This window comes from Stigmatopora nigra, chromosome 4 (assembly GCF_051989575.1).
Source record: "Stigmatopora nigra isolate UIUO_SnigA chromosome 4, RoL_Snig_1.1, whole genome shotgun sequence".
Taxonomy (NCBI): Eukaryota; Metazoa; Chordata; class Actinopteri; order Syngnathiformes; family Syngnathidae; genus Stigmatopora; species Stigmatopora nigra.
Genome location: NC_135511.1, coordinates 8,393,930 through 8,413,257, shown reverse-complemented (window position 1 = coordinate 8,413,257; position 19,328 = coordinate 8,393,930). Strand labels below are relative to the sequence as shown.

The 19,328-nt window shown below is 39.6% G+C and overlaps 3 protein-coding genes and 1 long non-coding RNA gene across 6 annotated transcripts; 1 reads left to right on the top strand and 3 right to left on the bottom strand.

Moving 5' to 3' along the window:
- Positions 1-124: 124 nt before the first annotated feature.
- On the bottom strand, positions 125-3,791 carry LOC144195775 (chondroitin sulfate N-acetylgalactosaminyltransferase 1-like). The gene is made up of 9 exons (XM_077715609.1): positions 3,264-3,791; positions 2,654-2,754; positions 2,415-2,590; positions 2,106-2,322; positions 1,909-2,010; positions 1,655-1,836; positions 1,359-1,453; positions 1,204-1,285; positions 125-816 (listed from the first exon to the last, which is right to left on the bottom strand). The coding sequence occupies exons 1-9, from the start codon at positions 3,615-3,617 to the stop codon at positions 521-523; spliced, it is 1,605 nt and encodes a 534-aa protein (XP_077571735.1). The 5' UTR covers positions 3,618-3,791; the 3' UTR covers positions 125-520.
- Positions 3,792-4,621: 830 nt separating this feature from the next.
- On the top strand, positions 4,622-8,393 carry LOC144195995 (uncharacterized). The gene is made up of 3 exons (XR_013326193.1): positions 4,622-4,751; positions 5,928-6,047; positions 6,224-8,393. It is a non-coding gene; the product is annotated as an uncharacterized LOC144195995 (long non-coding RNA).
- Positions 5,451-10,530, bottom strand: LOC144195994 (chondroitin sulfate N-acetylgalactosaminyltransferase 1-like). Of its 2 annotated transcripts, none has more exons than XM_077715954.1 (10): positions 10,396-10,530; positions 8,968-9,506; positions 8,357-8,457; positions 7,771-7,949; positions 7,473-7,689; positions 7,291-7,392; positions 7,029-7,210; positions 6,737-6,831; positions 6,575-6,656; positions 5,451-6,471 (listed from the first exon to the last, which is right to left on the bottom strand). In XM_077715954.1, exons 2-10 carry the CDS (start codon positions 9,337-9,339, stop codon positions 6,197-6,199), a joined length of 1,605 nt encoding a protein of 534 aa, XP_077572080.1. In that variant the 5' UTR covers positions 9,340-9,506; positions 10,396-10,530; the 3' UTR covers positions 5,451-6,196. The 2 variants fall into 2 exon arrangements, with proteins under 2 accessions (XP_077572080.1, XP_077572081.1); XM_077715955.1 differs by lacking the exon at positions 10,396-10,530 and adding an exon at positions 9,717-9,815.
- Positions 10,531-10,967: 437 nt separating this feature from the next.
- Positions 10,968-19,081, bottom strand: rnf122 (ring finger protein 122). Of its 2 annotated transcripts, none has more exons than XM_077715801.1 (6): positions 18,741-19,081; positions 14,972-15,128; positions 13,157-13,202; positions 13,030-13,071; positions 12,868-12,947; positions 10,968-12,443 (listed from the first exon to the last, which is right to left on the bottom strand). In XM_077715801.1, exons 1-6 carry the CDS (start codon positions 18,763-18,765, stop codon positions 12,329-12,331), a joined length of 465 nt encoding a protein of 154 aa, XP_077571927.1. In that variant the 5' UTR covers positions 18,766-19,081; the 3' UTR covers positions 10,968-12,328. The 2 variants fall into 2 exon arrangements, with proteins under 2 accessions (XP_077571927.1, XP_077571926.1); XM_077715800.1 differs by having other exon boundaries at positions 12,868-12,950; positions 18,741-19,074.
- Between the last annotated feature and the right edge of the window lie 247 nt (positions 19,082-19,328).

Genomic DNA, 19,328 nt, shown 5'->3' with positions numbered 1-19,328 from the left:
CAACTAAAGTGGATTCCACGCACTTCCACAATTCTTCATTTAAAAGGTTCTAGCTGAAGCTTTAGATCTCATTATAGTTGTATAACGACAATAAAAGCCTTCATTTCAATTCAAATTTTAAAAATCCAACCTGGATATAATGTATTATTTAAAATTATTAATTGAATATTTGCCAACGAGATGCAGTTTCTATAATACACATTTGACAGCATCAGCCAGACCATACTTCCGCATTTATTTACCCTGGATATCCGTACTCAATAGACTGAGCTAGGCTGTTATTATGCATTCAAACACTTGTTTTGCTTTGGTTTGCTTGAGCAAACATTCCAGCCTTCTGTTATGCAAACACTTGCCCACAGAAATGCACGTACTATTTCCACCAAGATGACGAAAGCTAGAGTAAAAACTGCCTCACTTGCATATGTATATCCCATTTCAAGCCTAAATTGACCCACTGGGGCTTGTGGAAAAATATTCTGTATTATTTTATCACATTATTATTGCATTTAACATCAATTTAGGCTTTCCTTGCCATAGCTCGTGAGCCTTTTCTATGCCTTTCCAAATGTGCCTGAATATCCGCTTGAAAGAGTAGCTCCCCCAGCTGGCCTTGCGAGGCCTCAGTCATGGCCTTCGACCCCATACACATCTGGTATCTATCCAGAGGCAGATGACCACTGCACTTCTTCTCGTGCCACATGTGGAAAAGGCTGCGCGACGTAGCACGCACCACCATCAGCTTGCTTTGCACATGTTTCCTGTACAGGAGCACATCTTCCATCCCCCAGCCTTTAATATTTTGACCAAAGCCACCTGAAAAGGATAAGTATAGTGTACAGTAAAGTAACTAGTAGGGTTCAATCCGGTAGTACTTAAAAACATCTATTATGAAAATGGGGAGAAAATGGCATTGAATTAATAATACCAGTCAGATAATGACGTCTGTCATTATCAATTTTCAAAAATTTAAATTAAGTTTTCCAATTTTTTTCCTAAATTTACACTCTCATGGGAACTCGGTTTGATCCATTTTCTGTTAGAACCACTAATGACGTTGAAACAGGACCATTTACTGCTAGGCCATGAAGAAATGTAGGTTAATTTTCATCAAAATGCAACCCAGAAACTTGTGTCTATCAGCTGGTATGGAGTAAATCGTTTGTCAAGGAGCATCTCTTCCTAGTGTCGATGAATCCTTACCTACATTGAAGAAATCCGACTTGTACTGGCATGTCATCCCATAGCCAAACACTCTCCAAAAACCACTGTCTTTTCCTATAATCTGAGACAAACAATACACAAAACAATAAAGAAAATAGAGACAAACATAGACCTGATCTTAGCCTTTAACCCACCAGTTGTTGCTGAATTGATGGTACATGAGTATAATTTCTGTAGATGATAGATGGGTTGTACTGGCTGAAGAGGATTGGGTAGTAAACTTTTTTACCTGCCCCCAACCCCAAGAAATGACATCTTTATTCAAACATGATAAAAAGACAAAGAAACTTTTCATAGTTCACTTTTTTATAATAAAAATCTAATGTTGCCCAATGCAGCTGGCACACAAGCATTTTTTGACTAAATGTGTCTCTATGACAAAAATTGATAGTTATGGCATATATATATATATATATGTATAAGGACCCACCACGCTTTGCATTGAGTCGACAGGAAGTCAGAAAATCGGACGTGAAGATGATGTCGACGTCACAGAAGAACATCAGTACATCTTGGCTTTGCCTCCAGGCCTTTGCACCCACTTCCAAACCACGGCCACTTGAGAATTCCTCATTGAGCTGGATCAGTGTGATGTTCCTGAAGTTGGTCTCCCTTGTGCAGAAGGAGAAAAAGATTCATGTACAATTCCAGACCATATAAAAGCTTTCCGTTAATTGCAGGTACCTGGTTATCTGAGCTAGTGTAGCTTTCACCTGGTCAAACTGGTCATGCCCAAAGTAAACCACTGTCAGATGGATCCTGTCGTCCTCCTTGATGCAAACTTCTCTAAAGTGGACATCACGAGCGTATACACAAAAACAAGACATAACACTGAGATCTATGTTGTGCCCGTTTTTTTTTTTTTTTTTTGCAGAAGCTACCTGAAGTTTTGGATAAACTGACGGAAGGTGTCAAGTCTCTTAGCAAGTGGAACGATGATGTTGACCAGTATGCTGCGCACGTCCACCCTTTCACTATTCACGTTAACCAAGGGGCCAAAAGGCTTGAAGAGAGTCGTCATGACATAGTTGTGCGGTCTGTCACCTTTGAAAATCAACTCGTACACGGTGCCCCTGTTGCGCTGGTTGCGGGTCAACCCTGACCAAATTGAATGCAGGCTTGTCACTATTGTTGAATAACCTGTAAATTATGAATGTCTAAAAAGAAAGATCAATACTGAATTAAGTCACCCTCAATGAAATCTGATGGGGAAAAAGTGTGTGTCATTCTGCTTGTGTCCACATGTTGCTGAGGTCCATTGAGAACATGAAGGGCTGTCTCCACACCGGCCGTCAGCTCATTTCGGTGGTCTTTCCTTATGGGCTTCACCTCGGGTTGCATGGCTCCTGCCTGCAGATGGTATACTCTGAGGGGACAAACTCACCATGAGGACAAATTAAAGACTTTACCAGTCAGTGGTTCTGCTTACCTTTTTAATGTAAATGACTCAAATGGGATTACAACGTATTCGTTAGGTAGAGAAATGCCAGAGTTAATCTCTGTATGTTTCAGCTGTGAGTAAAAGAACTCCTGGAAGAAAGCATACAATTATTTTTTCATTTGAGTATAATACAATTTTGAGTGTAAGTAATGGTTCAAAATGTTGATGCACCGCCACATCGTATGTTTGAGATATATTCCAGAGGAAAATATCCTTTTGGATGGTGTATAGTATAAGTAAGAATAAACTTTAACTGACTGGAATTAAATAGCAATTAGTCACCACGAAGGGTGGATGATATATTGTCCTCTCCAGAAACAAGTCTTGTTTTGAGCATAAAACCTTAACTATTATGATACAAAAGCCAACATTGGTCCGACTGATTGACAGCTTTTTACAGGCAGTACGTGATTATCTGACAAGCCCCAATCTTGTTTCAAGATACACCATATTTTGTAATCTGACATTTCTACCGGATCGACCAAAAAATGATGTCCTTTGAGGCCCTGCATTAGTCAGTTCATGCAAAGCACTACAGTATACTAATGATGCTTAAAGGCACAATGCCAATTGTACAATGAAATTTTAGTGTCCCTACCTTGAGTTCAGATGGTGTGGGGGGGTTGTTCAGTCGCTCCAGGCCTAGAGACGGAATCCTATTGGTCTTGGCCTTTTCCTGTGACTCCTTAAATTGAATAGTCATCTGCTGAAGAGCCTCCTTCAGTTGTGCTATCTTCTTTTCTAGGGTGTTAATGTAATGTTTGTGCAAGTCCTCTTTTTTCTGGAGCAGCGCCACATAGCCTTCTTTCCTGGCAGTGTCCGATGACCACCGGAGGGCCTGCCGGGGGTCTCTGAATGAGGGTCCACAAGCCAGCAGGTAGAGTAGGGCCGCGCAGCAGCAGAAGCCCGAGACCAATTGAGCAATCCGCACCAGCAGCCATCTTTTCCACATGGCTGTCTGTCCTTCATTCAAGTGAATATGCAATCGCTGTCTAAGAAATCGGCAATATTCAAAGTCTTGGAGGGACTTTTAGGGTGAAACTTGGATTTGTTCTTTTCATAATGCAACAACTTTTAAGAGAGTTACGTTTCCAGCAAATTTCTTCTAGTTGATTCAAGCTCCAAGAAACACTGGGAAATACAAGTGAATGTCCATAAATTATCTAAACTGTTAACACCTTGTGGAGTTGAGTTGATTTACATGTATAGAATAGCTTTTCAAGCAATAATGTCGATACCCTTCATTTAAGAAGAAGTGTAAACACTGAGGTTTATAACAAATTTTATTTTTACTAGCATGCAAGATTGAGAAATTGTACAAGAAAGGAATTTAATGATGCACCTTCCCCAATAACATTTGTTATCAATGTGAAAAATAAAAAAGATTGCTCTGGTGTAATTTGGGCTGGAATTCTACATTTGTTATTTACAAATGAATTATGATTTTTTACAACTATAGAAGAAGCTTGGTCTGAATGGTTCCTGTCGGCCTTTGTTTTCTTAGTTACATTTCAATGGACTGGCATAGTGAGTATGGTAACAATCTAGTTAACTGTTGCCAAATACATAGGGCGATAAAATATGGCATAGGAATTGCTGTTACTAAGTCATCTCACAGAACATAGATGTCTGGTGGTAATGGCCAAAACATCCAATGATATGTCCAGATATGTCATGAATTTCAAAATCTATATTTTTAATATTTCAATGTTTCTTGCTGTGGTTTCCTGTATGCGATATATGAATCTCCCTGTGAAAGTAACACCTGCCAAGTGATATAGACCAGGTGCCATGACCGTGCAAAGTCGAAAATGTTATCTTGAATACACAGAATGGATGGGGGACAGAAACACGGGCTCTCCCATTGGGTGGTTTGGTGGACAGAGTGATGTGAATGATCTCAGCAACCGTATGTGGGCGTCCGAAAAAGTTAAGGCTCGTATTTATTTCCCCTGTCAAAGCCACTGGCCGAGGAAAAGCCTGTGAATCTGGCTGGTGAACTTGGGAAATAAAATGAATCCAATTGCAGTCTTTGTATGTGTTTTAGTTGGTCAACAAATTTTGAGAGAATATCGAACACGCATAGGTGAGTTTCACACCACATAGTGTATATTGATTTGGGCTCTGAATGCAAAGTGTACAATAGTTTCTATTGAGATAGCTCGGAACAGTCAAAAATATGATCGTATAGACGCCGGTTAACCCTGAGCCTAATGAGGATAAGCTATAAAAAATGTATGGCTTATTTAATTAATAAATGTATTTTTAAGCAGTGCAGAAAATGCCTTAATTCTATTTAGGAACATAGCAAGCACACACTATTCATGACACATCAGCGCAGCTTTTAACATGAGAGGGGCAGCTAGACAGGACATCGAATGCTCAATGGCACTGCGGTAGTGAGTGACAAGGAAGATTGGCTGTCAAATTTTAAAAAAGAAAGATCCATCCTGTATATACAAGATACGGTTGAAAATTGTCAATGTATACTTGCCAATGAGATCCAGTCCATGACAAAATCCACAGCTCTGTCCTGCATTCAATTACCCTGGATATACTGACCACTCTAATGCCTGACTCAGACCACACAATTTGTTTTGTTCCAATGGTCAAAGTGTCACATTACAAAATATGTGTCATAGCGTGTCTTGGAACAGACGAGTGATCACAAAACAGGACATCCGAGGAATTTCATAACAACAGTAACAGTTTTCTGCTCTCCATGGAAAGAGCCAAAAAGAAGACTTGTTCCTACATAGCAGGGAGAGGACAACATGATTTGAGATGATCAATTGGACAATATATTCACTCAAGGGAAAGGATAATGGGATTCACTGTTTATTTGTCAAAGTGAAGTGGAGACAACTATGTGACTCAGTCCGCAGGTCACCTTTAGCTGTCACATAGTGCCGGAACAAATGTGAAAAGGGCACGGGTCCAATGAGTATCAACGAGCTCCTTGAGGCGAGTGGTCATGAGAGGGGGGTGGTTGAGCTTGTTTATTACTCCCGGGACCATTAAGCCGGTGCGGGACCTCTCTACACAACTGGTCAAATGGGATGTGAGGGCCGCCCTAAATTTAGTTTGAGTGAAAGTGTAATACTTAACCAGTTTTGTATACCAGAATGAATTATTAGTCATTTAACGATTGCCCTTGTTCAACTAATGGTTGACAACATGGAGAAGTAAATGCAAGGCACCTGCACATTACAAAGATGGAGAAAACATTTATTCATTTTCTGAACTTCTCTATCCTCATTAGGGTCGCAGGAGGTGCTGGAGCCTATTCCAGCTCACTTTGGACCAGAGGCAGGGGACATCCTGAATTTACATGAGATTTATTCCCACTTTATCAACATTTCTGAAGATAGTTTACTCAGAGGTTCACATTAAATAAGTACAAGTCTTGATGCATGGGGTAACTTGACATAGTCAGACATTGAATCAAGACAATTGGAATTGTTATAAAGCCCAATGTATCTTTCATACTACCCATTCAATCTCCAGTTAAGACTTTGTGGTCATAACCCTTCATGAACTTTTTCTGTTTCTGTCAAGGTGCGCTTGGATGTCTGCTTTAAAGAGCAGGTCTCCCAGCTGGCTGTGTGAGGCCTCAGTCAGGGCCTTTGTCTGCGTGCACATCTGATACTTATCTGGAGGCAGATCATCACTGCATTTCTTCTCGTGCCACATGTGGAAAAGGCCGCGAGATGGAGCGCGCACCACCATCAGCTTGCTGTGCAGATACTTCCTGTACAGGTGCACATCCTCCATCCCCCAGCCTTTAATATTGTGATCAAAGCCGCCTGCATAGGTCAAAAACAGTTTACAGTAAAACCACCAAGCACCACAAATACTTGAACAAAGTAATGAAGCATCGTTTTTATAGTTATTTATATTATTCATTACCTATGTTGAGGAAATCCGACCTGTACTGGCATGTCATCCCAAAGCCAAAATCTCTCCAGAAACCAGTTTCACGTTTTATACTCTGATTAAAAAAACATTTGTCAAAAAATTAATATAAAATTGAAAAAACAAATCACTTATCATCTGTGTCCTTAAACTCACCAGTTGTTCCTGAATTGGTGGTAGATGAGTGTAATTACTGTAGATGATAGATGGGTTGTACTGGCTGAAGAGGATTGGGTAGTACACCTTTTTGCCTGTTCAAAAACAAAGCAATTCCTTTTATTTAAAAATATCTTTATATGTTACTGATTACAGCTTGTTTTTTCCAACATGTTTTCTATCTTTAAAGCAAAATGTTGCTCACCTATTTAACATCCAACTAGAACTCATTGCAATAAGCAATAACAAATTCAGCGCAAAAATGATAACAGTACCAACAAGGAAGACTCACCAGCCTCTGCATTGAGGCGACATGAAGTCAAGAAATCTGCTGTGAAGATGATGTCGACGTCGCAAAAAAACATCAGGACGTTCTGGTTTTGCCGCCAGGCTTTGGCGCCAACTTCCAAACCTCGGCCACGAGAGAACTCCTCATTGAGCTGGATCAGGGTAAAGTTCCTGAAGCGGGTCTCCCTTGTACAGAAGTAGAAATTTAATAAACATTACTATCCCAATTATAGTTGCTCCTCCATATCCTCTTCAATGGTTCTTACCTGGTTGTCTGAGCCAGAGCTGCTTTCACTTGGTAAATCTGCTCACGCCCAAAATAAACCACGGTCAGGTGGACCCTGTCTTCCTTCTGGATGCATACTTCTCTGAAAGCCCCAAAACATCACAACCAATCAAGATTTAACATTCAGATTGCGACGGGCCTATTTTATTTTTCGGGTGTCACCTGAAGTTGCGGATAAACTGACGGAAGGTATCAACTCTCTCGGACAGCGGAATGATGATGTTGATGAGCATACTGTGCATGTCCAACCGTTCACTCTTCACCTTTAGCAAAGGGCCGAAAGGCCTAAAGAGCACCGTCTTAACGTACTCGCGCTGTCCGTCACCTTTAAAGGTCAAGTCGTACACAGTACCCCTCTCCCGCTCGGTGCGAGTCAGCCCTGACCGAAACCGATGACGTGTTATCTATTTTTCTTATATAATTCCGATTTAAGCGTCATAAACATTGCATGAAGACTGACCCTCAATGAAATCTGATGGGGAAAAAGTGCGTTTCCTTTTGCTGGTGTCCACATGTTGCTGCGGTCCATTTAGAACATGCAGGGCTGTCTCCACACTGGCCGTCAGCTCGTTCCGGTGGTCCTTTCTCATCAGCCTCTCCTCGGGTTGCTTGGTCAGGCCCGTCTCCAGATGATACACTCTGAGGGGACAAAAATTAGCCCACCATGCATGTTTTTGGAATGTGGTAGCAAACCGGAATACCCAGAGGAAACCCACACAGGCCCAGAGAGGACACCCAAACTCTACACAAATGGACCAACCTGGATTTGAACCCAGAACCTCAGAGCTGTGAAGCCGACACTCTAACCACTAAATCTCCGGGTCGACCACCTGCTGCTGATTGATTCCAATTAATTTTTCTTATTAACTTTTGAGAATGAAACCAAACCCAGAAAACTGTTAAGTGTTACCTTATTCTCATTGTTTTTTTCCTTTGTGGTATATTTTATAATATTATTTGACAGTTTTTTTATGTATGTTGTTGTAATAACTTTGCCCAGAAACACCCCCAAGTGGATGAAAGGGAAAAAAATAGTTTCCACTTACCTTTTTAGTGTAAAAGTGTCAAATGGAATCACAAGGTATTCATTAGGAAGAGACACGCCTGCGTTAACCTCTGCGTGGTTCAGCTGTGAGCGGAAGAACTCCTATAAGAAAGCAAGCATGCATTTATAATTATCCCTTTCTGGAATTTTTTTGCAATGATTATTTATTATTAATGTTAACTGTTGTAATTTGATTATAAATGGATTTAATACAATATTAAAAACTAAACTGTAATACAGTTCAAATGAATAAGAAATTACTACACACTGGTTACAGCCCCAAATAACACCTAAATCTGCTGAAGTTTTTTTGTTTTGTTTTTTAGAGCACTCTATTGATGGCAATAGACATTTTTTTAACATTCATGCCACTAGATATCCAATCCATTTTTGACTTGGAGGGAATGTGTATTTGCCCCTCCCAGTCAAAATAAATTGTACGACTAGTGGCAGCCAATGAGTAAAATTAGTCCCTGTAAGGCTTTAAAAAGAGTATTCGTGCATGAAAACACTCTTCAGCTTTTCTTCGGCTACTTAAAAACCACCAACAGCAAAATAAATGAACACAGTTAGCCTAAGTGCCCTTTCAAAATGAAAGATATTATTCCCTACCTTGAGGTTGGAGGATGTGGGAGTTTTGTGCAGGCTCTCCAGGCCCAGCGGCAGAATCCCTTTGGTTTTGGCTTTGTCCAGTGACTCTTGGAGCTGGAGCGTCCTCTCCTGGAGAGCTTCCTTGAGCTGTGCTATCTGCTTTCCCAGGCTATCAATGTAATGTTTGTGGGAATCCTCCCTCTCTTGGAGTAGGGCCATGTAGCCCTCCTTGCTGGTGGTGCCGGACGACCACAAGGTGTCCTGCAGGGGGTCTCTGGATGAGGGTCTACATGCCAGCAGATAGAGCAGGGCCGCAGAGCAGATGAGGACAATGGCCACCGGGGTCACTCGGACCAACAATGTCAACAGCCATCTTTTCAACATGGCCATCATCCTTCACTTATAAAGACAACTGCACAAGTGTAGAATGATATGTGCAACAACAGCCAGCCATCTTCCAATTTCGGAAGTGACTTTTAGGATGAAATCTGGATTTCGTTCTTCTCATAGTGCAACATCTTTACATTTTCAGCATCATTCAGGCAAGTTGATTCAAGATCCTAAACCGAAAAGCACAAGGGAACACAATTGAAAAAAATAATGTAAGCCATTATCTGTATTATTTATGTATTCTTTTAAAGGTCACGAGTTTGCCTGAACCTCTCATTCTAGAGTCGCAAATAGCACCTAATTAGTTAATAATAACGTGAAAATATAGCTACCATGGTTTAAGGAGTAGAGCTTAATCGTTAGTTTAAACAAGAACAAACCTTTGAGTGGCATATTGACAGGCCTTTAGCCTTTTTCTTGTCTTACAAATGCAATGTGTTTTGTCTGATCTTACAAATTTTGCCAGAATTCATTTCTTCAACTGTTTAATGCAACATTGCATCATAAATAAGGAGGCAAGATGCGTGAGAGACAATATGACTACAGACTAACAACGCTAACTCCAATTTTACGAGGCTTTAGTGACAGAAACATATTTGTCTATGCATGCGTGTGTGTGTGTGTGTGTGTGTGTGTGTGTGTGTGTGTGTGTGTGTGTGTGTGTGTGTGTGTGTGCATGTTTGTGTATGTTCCCATCATCAGTTTATTCGCAGCACACTTGAGTCTTTATAGCTCAGGTAGAGGCTGATTCCATGAAAGAGTGGCCTCTGTTTCCACATCCACCCATGTATGACAACTCCCAGTGTGTGGGAGTGTGCGGGGGTGTGTGTCTAAGAGTGAGAAAAGTGTACACATGCAGGTTCATACAATGCTGACTTGTAGCCACAAATGCCCGTTTAAAATTTAAAGGATTTCAACAAAAAATAATAATTAAAGTTGTAGTTTATCAAAAATAGCTACCTGCAGTTAACTATGGTGCCAAATTAGAGATCTTTTATGGCACACATTCATGCTCTTACAATTTTGAAAGTAGTATGTTTTAAAAACACTTGTACTCACCCAGTGATCTCTAAAAAAATCTGCATTTGATTTCTACTAATCCAAAATCATCTGTGGTCGTATGTGTGTAAGAGGAAGGGGAGAATGAAAAATTAAGATGAGTGAGAAAGCAGAAAGAGGTTTTGAGTGACCCAGTTGGAGCAGAGTGAGCTCCGACCGGCGTGCTTCTTTACCCCTGTAGTTGCCACCTTTTCCCCCCAGCAGCACCTCCCTCTGCTTGAAGCTCACTTTTAGAATGTTTGATGACACAGTGAAACCTCTAAAATGAATTTTGTACCTACTTATCATGCTTAGCATGATATAAATCATATGAATATATAGTACATTTACTCCTACCTTGCAGTATAATGAGTTGGTTGAAATGATGCCAATGTCAATACCAATAATTGTTAGTCATTAGAACATAAAAACTGCTAAAATGTATGGGAGAAATCTATTGAAATTTAGATTTTGTGAATAATTCCATTATGAATTTTTTTTCCACAATATAATACTAACAGTTCACCTCTATCAGTATTCTAAGAGTCTTTGTTTTCTGAATAGAATGCACACTGTAAAAAAAAACAAGAAACTTAAACAGACAAGTGCCTTTATTGATACTTCCATGTTATTTACATCAAGGTTTTGTTTTTCTCAAAAAGCAGACGTTTTATTTTGCTCATGTGCTGTACTGTGACACACATTTTGTTTTTTTTTTAAATACATTTGTGTGTTTTGTGACTTTTGTGCTCAGTTTGGCAGTGTTTTGCTTGGCGAAAAACAGTGGAATGTAAAATACAGAAACACTGGTTGTAATCTGAGTGCTGGATCTGTAAGGAGCTTTCATGTAGGGATGCATTCATCTTCAACCTAAAAGGACACTTCATTTTGTACACTTGCACACTGATAAAACACAGCCCTGGATTCAAGTGGTTTTATAACGCTCAATTGACAGGTTTATTATTGTGGTATTTTAGTGGACTAATAAGCCATGTTCAGCACATTTTGTTCCCTGTGGTGTTTAGTATTGGAACCAACATAGTAAAAACATCTCTTGGTAAAATCTATAACCACAAGAATAAATACACCCCTCCCCTAACCTGGGTGTTACCATCATGCATATTTGATTTCATTTTGAGAAGTAAGTATTATAGCTTGGGGGATGATATTCAATTAAACGTGAAATTCAGGTACCTTGTTGGAGCCCTTACCCAGGGACGCCAAATCAAATCAAACACACAAAGAATACTGAAAAATACAGCAGCAAGATGTAAAAGGAGCTTTTTAAAATGTCATATTTATAAAATTCTTTAATAGAATCCAACTTTAATAATACATTGTAGTTTGGTTAAAGGTTTCCAATTATATTCCCATTTCTAATGCTGTTATAAAAAGCTTTCCAGATTTGGTCGATCTAACAATGAAGATTAATTCATTAACCTGTTTGATAATTTCCTGATTAGGGAAAATTAAATTAATTCAAATCAGTTCGGAGTTTGTGCGCATATAATACAAAACGTCAAGTTAGACCATTAAAAAAAATTCTCTCTGTCCATATTTGATCGAATATAGCATCCATTTTTGTCTTGTTCTCTTCAAAGGTCGTTTTCCTCACAGCATGTTAACATAATACACTTGTGCAACCGTCTAATGGCGGCCATATAAAAGTCTTGGTAGCCTCACTTAGGTCAACAAAACAGGAAAAAAAAGTTCTTATCCTCCCTGCAGGGAATGTGTGAAGGTGTGCGAGCAAAGGATATAAAAATAAAAGTGGTGGAGAGATGTGTGGGTGGCTGCGCATAATTTCCACTCGAGAGGGCTCTGTTGTGGTGCCGTCTCAGGGGCGGTTGCCAGGAAACAGCATCTCTTGCTTAGAGTCCTTTTCTGGGTGTCAGCTAACCCAAAGTGCCTTGGTGGCGTCAAACCTCGTTACATCCCATCTCGTTCCGTCAGCCTACACCAGTTCGTCCAGCAGGGTGCCAATGTTGTGGTGCTGCTCGGGGGGGCCGGTGATGGGTTTGTTACACATGGGGCAAACGCAGCGTACTTCCAGCCACTTCACAAGACACCTTTTTACCACAGTAGAAGAAGAAAAAATGGCGACACACTGGATTTAAAATCATCATTCATTCATTCATTCAAGGAGGTGCTGGAGCCTATCCCAGCTGACTTTGGGCACAGGGCATGAGGAGACGGAAAGCCTAAAGGCTTTTTTAAATTCGCCTTAGAGGCTGCAGATACTACAAATATTTCTTGCATCATACCAAAAAAAGCTCAAAATGATGTCATCTTTACTCTGAAGCGTGGAAACTTCCATCAAGAGTAAACACAATGGAAGTGGATGAGGAACTATTCTTAGCAAACATAAGGGAAGTTGCCAAAATCTTAAAAAAAAAACGTTTTGAACTAACAATGACAGTACAATATATGAATATTTCGGTACTATGCGTACACATTTATGAACAAAGTGTTAACCTTTCCTTGTATACTTACTTTCGGTGGAAAGCATGTTGGCATGGCAACAATCCCAGCTCATCTTTCACTTTGAAATCCTCCAAACACACGGCACAAGTCTGCTGTGTAAATGAAAGACAGCACCCTCAACGACCGTTTTCGTGTTGAATGACAAACTTTGATATTGCAGTTCTTTCTTACCCCGTGCACGTTCAACCTCTTTGGATCACCTTTTAAAACCACCTGTAGCATCACACACACACACATAAAAATTACACGTTTCAATGAGACAAATTGTAGAATAGACAAAGAGACAATGCTTGTGTACCTCTCGGTATCCAAAGCGCTCACTCTGGGCCTGGTGTCGGAGTTTGCTGAGGAGAAAAGAGGGTTAGTTTTAGACATTTTTACTTAAAACAACAGCAACGTGGTTGAGCTTGTTACTTGTTACTCTTATGAGGCTTAACAAAGATCAAAAAGAAGCGATCAAAGTGAATTAAGCCAATGATAATTCACCGTTATGAGGACTGGTGATTGATATCACAGGGTACACTTTATTCCCTACATTATACTGTCTGTATCAATGTTTGATTCTTATCTTAGATAGCAACAACAGTCAAGCTATTCACAAATCAACATGACTAAATGAGTGGTTGTCCCCCCCACGCGCCGCCCACAAAAGCAACAATGGAGAGATGTTTATTAATGTGCACACTGTGTCTGTTTAAAGAGTTATTTTTAGACCACTAAACATAGCCACACGCTAGTGTCTGGGATTGTCAGACCCTGTGGTACAACAAACACGTTGATACAAAAGCACAAAGTCAAAATGCCATTTCTCCGAGTAACCATTTCAAGAAGGGAAATAACAATTATTGGTTGTTTTGTCAGCAGCCTTATTGTTTGCGCTGATTCCTGTGAGCAAACCTCCATACGGGACAATGTAAGGATGCAGCCTTTGGATGTTCCCATGCCGAGGGGAGATGGAGAAGTGGGTTACAAAGAGCAACGAGTGGCATGATGGAGATTTCTACAGCTATTGTGCTAAAGAATTGAAATGAAAAAGGGCCCTTTTGGGTTTTTGTATTTGTACTTTGTCATTAGGTCAATCATTGGTGGAGGAAAAAAAAACTGGAGTTCATTTCCAATGAAATATTGATTATATGAAATATTTTTCCAACATTTTTTTTGAGCTGTAACTCTTTGTTCACATTTGTTTTGAGAAATCATGATCGGTCCTATCATTTGCAGGATAAAACAAAATAACTACATTTTTAAAACCTTAAGTATTAACTCATTCATTTTAAGACACTATTTTTACCATATACACTATTTTTACCATATACATTTCCAAAGTATCTACAAAATCAGATGACTCGGATTCGACTCAGATGGAAAAATATGCGATTGTAATATCCATAGTATGTTGAATTTCTTTTCTGTAAGAACCTAACATGGGAGTATACATAAAGACTTCTTTTTTTTTTTTTACAGCTGGCTCTTCCACCAAATATGCTGGATTGGGAAGGTGGGATAACAGGAAAGCTGCCCCCAAACAAAGAGCTGCATTCATCACATGAATCAGTTGCTCTATAAATGAAGCTTTCGCTTGCCTTCATTGCCTGAGCTACCATCAGCATGTTAATGTGCATGCAGGAAGTGACTCACCACTGATGATTCACTTTGAAACGATCAAATCAAACAGCTAGGTTTTTATGAAGTGATAAAACAACCTATTAAAGCCACTTGATGGTTAAAAATAAATGTAATGATGACAGTTGTGGCAGGAAAGCCCGGATTGTACCACATTCATCCACAGATAGAGCCAGTCTGACAGCCAACTGTTCGATTCGGCATCTTGCAACTACTATTTCAAATCCCTAATTAAAGGAGGCATGTGAGGATTGTGCTTACTAAACAAACAAAGTGATTTTTGCAAAAACTTTGATAAAAATTCTCAATGATTAAGCCTAGATTTCCCTTTTTTTAGTATATTGTTAACCAGCAAAAGTTGCCATTGTTTTGATTCTATGTTGGATGTCCAGCCCCCCACCAATCAGTTCTGTGCCTAGGGCCAACTTCCTCTTGCTTTATTTAATTTTTCCCCCCTCAATTGCTCCCACACTTTAGAACAAAACCATACCTGATGAAGTAACAGCAGAAGATGAGGCTGAGGATAAAGACGAAAATCCCAGTGCCAAAGATGACCATATAAATGTTTAGCGGCAGGTCGTGGAAGGTGATGGGTGGCATGGCGCACGACTTGTTGGAATAATCCAGAGCCAGACCACAGAAGCAGCCTACACCAGGACAGAAAATCAATTTAACACAAGGCATATGACATTTATCCCCCTAAGGATTACAAGTAGTCATAATAATGAAAAAAAACACCCTCAAAGAAGTAAAATAAATGTGAAAATGTTAAGGCATGGGTGTCCAAAACGGTCCTCAAGGGCCGTACTGGGTGCAGGTTTTCATTCCAAACAATGAAGAGGATACATTATAACCATTCAGTCATTGATTGTAATTGTAATAAGTTGATTGCAGTCAAGTCTCATTGGTTAAACCAGGGATGTCCAAACTATTCCATAAAGGGCCTCAGTGGGTGCAGGTTTTTGTTTCAATTTAACTAATGAGGTGTACCTGACGGCAATCAAATAATTACACTTTTAAAACACCGGATTGATGGAAATGTATCCTCTTTATTGCTTGGGATGAAAACTTGCACCCACTGCAGCAGCTTTTGATTACTGGTTTGGGCACCAATGGGTTAAACAGTCCATGCAGGATCAGTTGGAACAAAAACTTGCCCCCACTGTGGCCCTTTGTGGAATAGTTTGGGCACCCCTGTGTTAAAGGGATGAAAACAGGAACCTGAATGGGAGGAAAAGGGATTAGTTTAGCCAGTCCTAAGTGAATGGGACAGTCATTAAGATATATCTATTTTTTATTATTGTATGTTAACATTTGAGACGTATCAATAGAGGCGCTTGAAGTAAAAGAGAAACAAATTTGAAGTTATTTCTGATTATCCTGCGCCCAACGCCACCCTCCCTCAGAGCGATCAACTACCTATTGTTTTAAAATTTCAACTCTGCCACAAACAGATGGTGTTCTCATTACAAACGGCCTTCTCCTCGCATTTTCCTTTGATGCGCAACTCCTGCGCGTCCTGTGCTCACACAGAAAAGAAATCATCGCCAAGGTTACGGGAGGGGACGTGGAGGGGGTGTTGCTGACGATTAGTAGAGAGAACCATGTCTCATGTTGTTTGTGACAGCACCAATGACCGATTTTATGGTTGAGCACAGGTGTCAAACACAAGGCCGTTTTTGTGGTGTATTTTAACGAATTTCTAAATACTTAGTTTGCACTCTTTGAAAGTCACTATTAAACTGTCCCTTTTTGACAAGGATTATTTTCACAGTCCATTTTTTTTAGAAATGTTGACTAACTAGTGTGAATATTTTTGTTCTGGCAACAGCTGTTATTTTACCATCATTATCATAAGCTTCCAGGTTTAAATGTTTTAGGGATGCACACACTATAAATAAGACCTTTAAGACCATAATACATTAAACTTCATTATATATTGATTATTTATTTGTTGTTTGCTTGTTCTTTGTTGTTATTTGTGCATTTTTTGGGTGAAGCTTTCAATCTCATTACTATACTTGAATAAATAAAGTCAAAGCATTCAATTCAATTCAATAAAGATATTTGTCTCATCACATTTGACTCCCACAGCCCTTGTTGCGCCACTTCGTAAAAAAACATTCTTCTAATTTAACCACCAGGAACAACTTCATTATCCGGCACCAAGATGGGATCACCATTGGCGACGGCATGAGGACATGCAAATAAATTAACGCTAATAGACAATGTGGTGTAGGAGATGACACCTGCGAGGATACTGCACACGCGCTGGGCAAATCTGGGTCATGAGTTCTGCGCGTTCTGAACTCATCACCGCAATCCACACGCATGAGAGCATGCGCCTTGTGCATCTATCTACCTTTGTGTGCTCTGGGAGTATTTAGTCAAAGAAGGAAATTGATTTTGCAAACACCTAAGGATGAAAACAGTAATATAATAATATAAAATTATTTCATTGATTTTCTGAACTGTTTATCCTAACAAGGGAGGCGGGGGTGCTGGAGCCTATCCCAGCTGATTGGTTGCCAGCCAATCGCAAGGCACAAGGAGACGGACAGTCATTCACACTCAACCTCATGCCTAAGGTCAATTTAAAGGTATACAACTGAACTGCTCAATTGAAAGTGCAAATACTTAAAGGATCTTCTTTGTTGAATTGAAAGTGCAAATACTTAAAGGATCTTCTTTGTTTGAGTCTTTCAAACCCTTTGGGAATTCTGACCTATATACTGCTATACTGATAAGAGTAGTAAACGCAACCCAAAAAAATATCCAGAAAGTCTTTTTTTGCCCGCTAAACATATTAGAGTGGGAAAGCCCCCGTGTGATTCCGTATTTCCTCTCACCGCTCCTGGTAGGGTTTTGTCCTATTTACACACAAAACTGCTGCTGTGCGCACCAAAGAGAGGATCAAATATTCAGTAGTCTGTATGAGATGGAGAAGAATCATTCAAGCTTGCTTTTACATCTACAGAAAAAAATTGGTTGAGTCCAATACATGGTGACAATTATATTATTTTTAACAGCCAGTGTGATTTCTTTTCATTGTCTAATTTTACAGACAATTTAGAGCAGCGTGTCAACCTCATTTTTTGTTGCAGGCCGCGTAGTCGTTTTGGTTTCTTCTGTCTGCCAGCTGGGGAGGGCCACAATTAATCAATTAATGGGCAACAAATCAGTTTTCAAATGAATTAAAAACTATTTTGATAGTCCATGAATCATTTAGTAATTTACATTGTATTTTTTTACAATGATAATGTATTTTTTTGTATTTATTTATTTATTTTGGGGGAAAAAACCTAAATATTCACTTACTATAGTAGTACATTTCTAAAGGATTTTCAAACTAGTAGTTATATTTATGCAAGACTCTCAAGCCACATGATTTTATTTTTCAAAGGCCACGCAAAATGATGTAGCCTTGAGTTTGACACCTGTGATTTACTCTTGAAAGAACGTATATACCAATGGTGTAATGTATGAGGAATTATACTAGTAGTGGTATTAACCATGTTAAATAAAATGGTGATGTATAAATTATGACTGGAATTATGTGCAATACCCAAACAGGAACCAAGATTAAAATCTCAAACCAGATAAAAGTGAGACTAACAACTATACTAAGTAAATAATGTTAATCACAAACTTCCTGTTACAAAGGATATGTATCAGAATGGAAGCACTGGGAGGATATGAAAACTTCATACAGGAAGACAAAAGCTGGGATTCCACTCCAGAAATGTGAGAAAAATATATTGCCCAATAACAAGTGTTATTATGTTTTTTTACATTGTTGTCAACAAGTAAATAAAAGTAATAAAACATTTGGAGAGTGGTTTGAACCCCATGGCTGAATCACTGGAAGTCATTGATGGACAAATGCCAAAGCATCTCAGTTCAAATGGATGTCGATAGTCGCCAATGGCAGGAAATAAGTGTGATTTTTACAGAAATAGTGGTGTTATCCTGCTATGTAATTATCCCACGTTTGTTATATAAACCCATGAGTGATCATAGACAGATAGCGAGGCACCCGCCCACTGCAGAATGTTATTCTTCTGGCACTTGGTAATGTTTGTGCTCCAAAACAGGAGGCGAGTTGATCAGCACAAAGAGACGAATTGTTTCTCAGCAAACAGCCACAAAAATAAAAGCAAACTGGATTTTTTCCCCCTTCAATCACACTGCTACACGGCCATTATTGTGCAGCCTATATTGCGCCTAATACAAAAGAAAATTGGCGTCTCTTTCCTTACCGTTGCACCACTGCGAGGCGTGCATCAATGCGTCCTTTGGGGGGGATTCTGTCTCTTAGAAAATCCGACGGCTGTCTCTCCAAAGTGGTCGGCAGTCAAGATGAGGTCACGGAGAGAAAAGCAGGAGCATAACAGATGGAGCCAAGCGTGCATGAGCCGAGACGAGCTGCATCCTCCTCTGCTTTATCTGCACGCAAGGGCAAGAAAAAGGAGCCAGTTTCTCATCCCGGTTCTGTTAGCGCTTGCGAACAGGCATCATACAAAGTGAGAGAGCCAAAGAGGAGCTCTGGCTGGCTGGCTCAGTTGGGGATTTTCTTTTTTTCTAGCTCCCTTCCTCCCTCGTGGATGAGAGTGACGTGGGTTGGGAAGCAATGTTCTGGTCTCATCCGTGAAAAATGATGAGCCACTAAACTCAAATGAACAAGTCACTCTTTTTAATTTTTGTTTTTTTAAGTTGTTAACGTGAAATTGATTGGCAATTATTTATTTATATATATATATATAGTGATTTTTTGATAGATTGTGATTTCCTAATATATACTTTTTCAGGGTGTTTTGCCATCTCTTTAGTTCTCTACTCAACTTGAC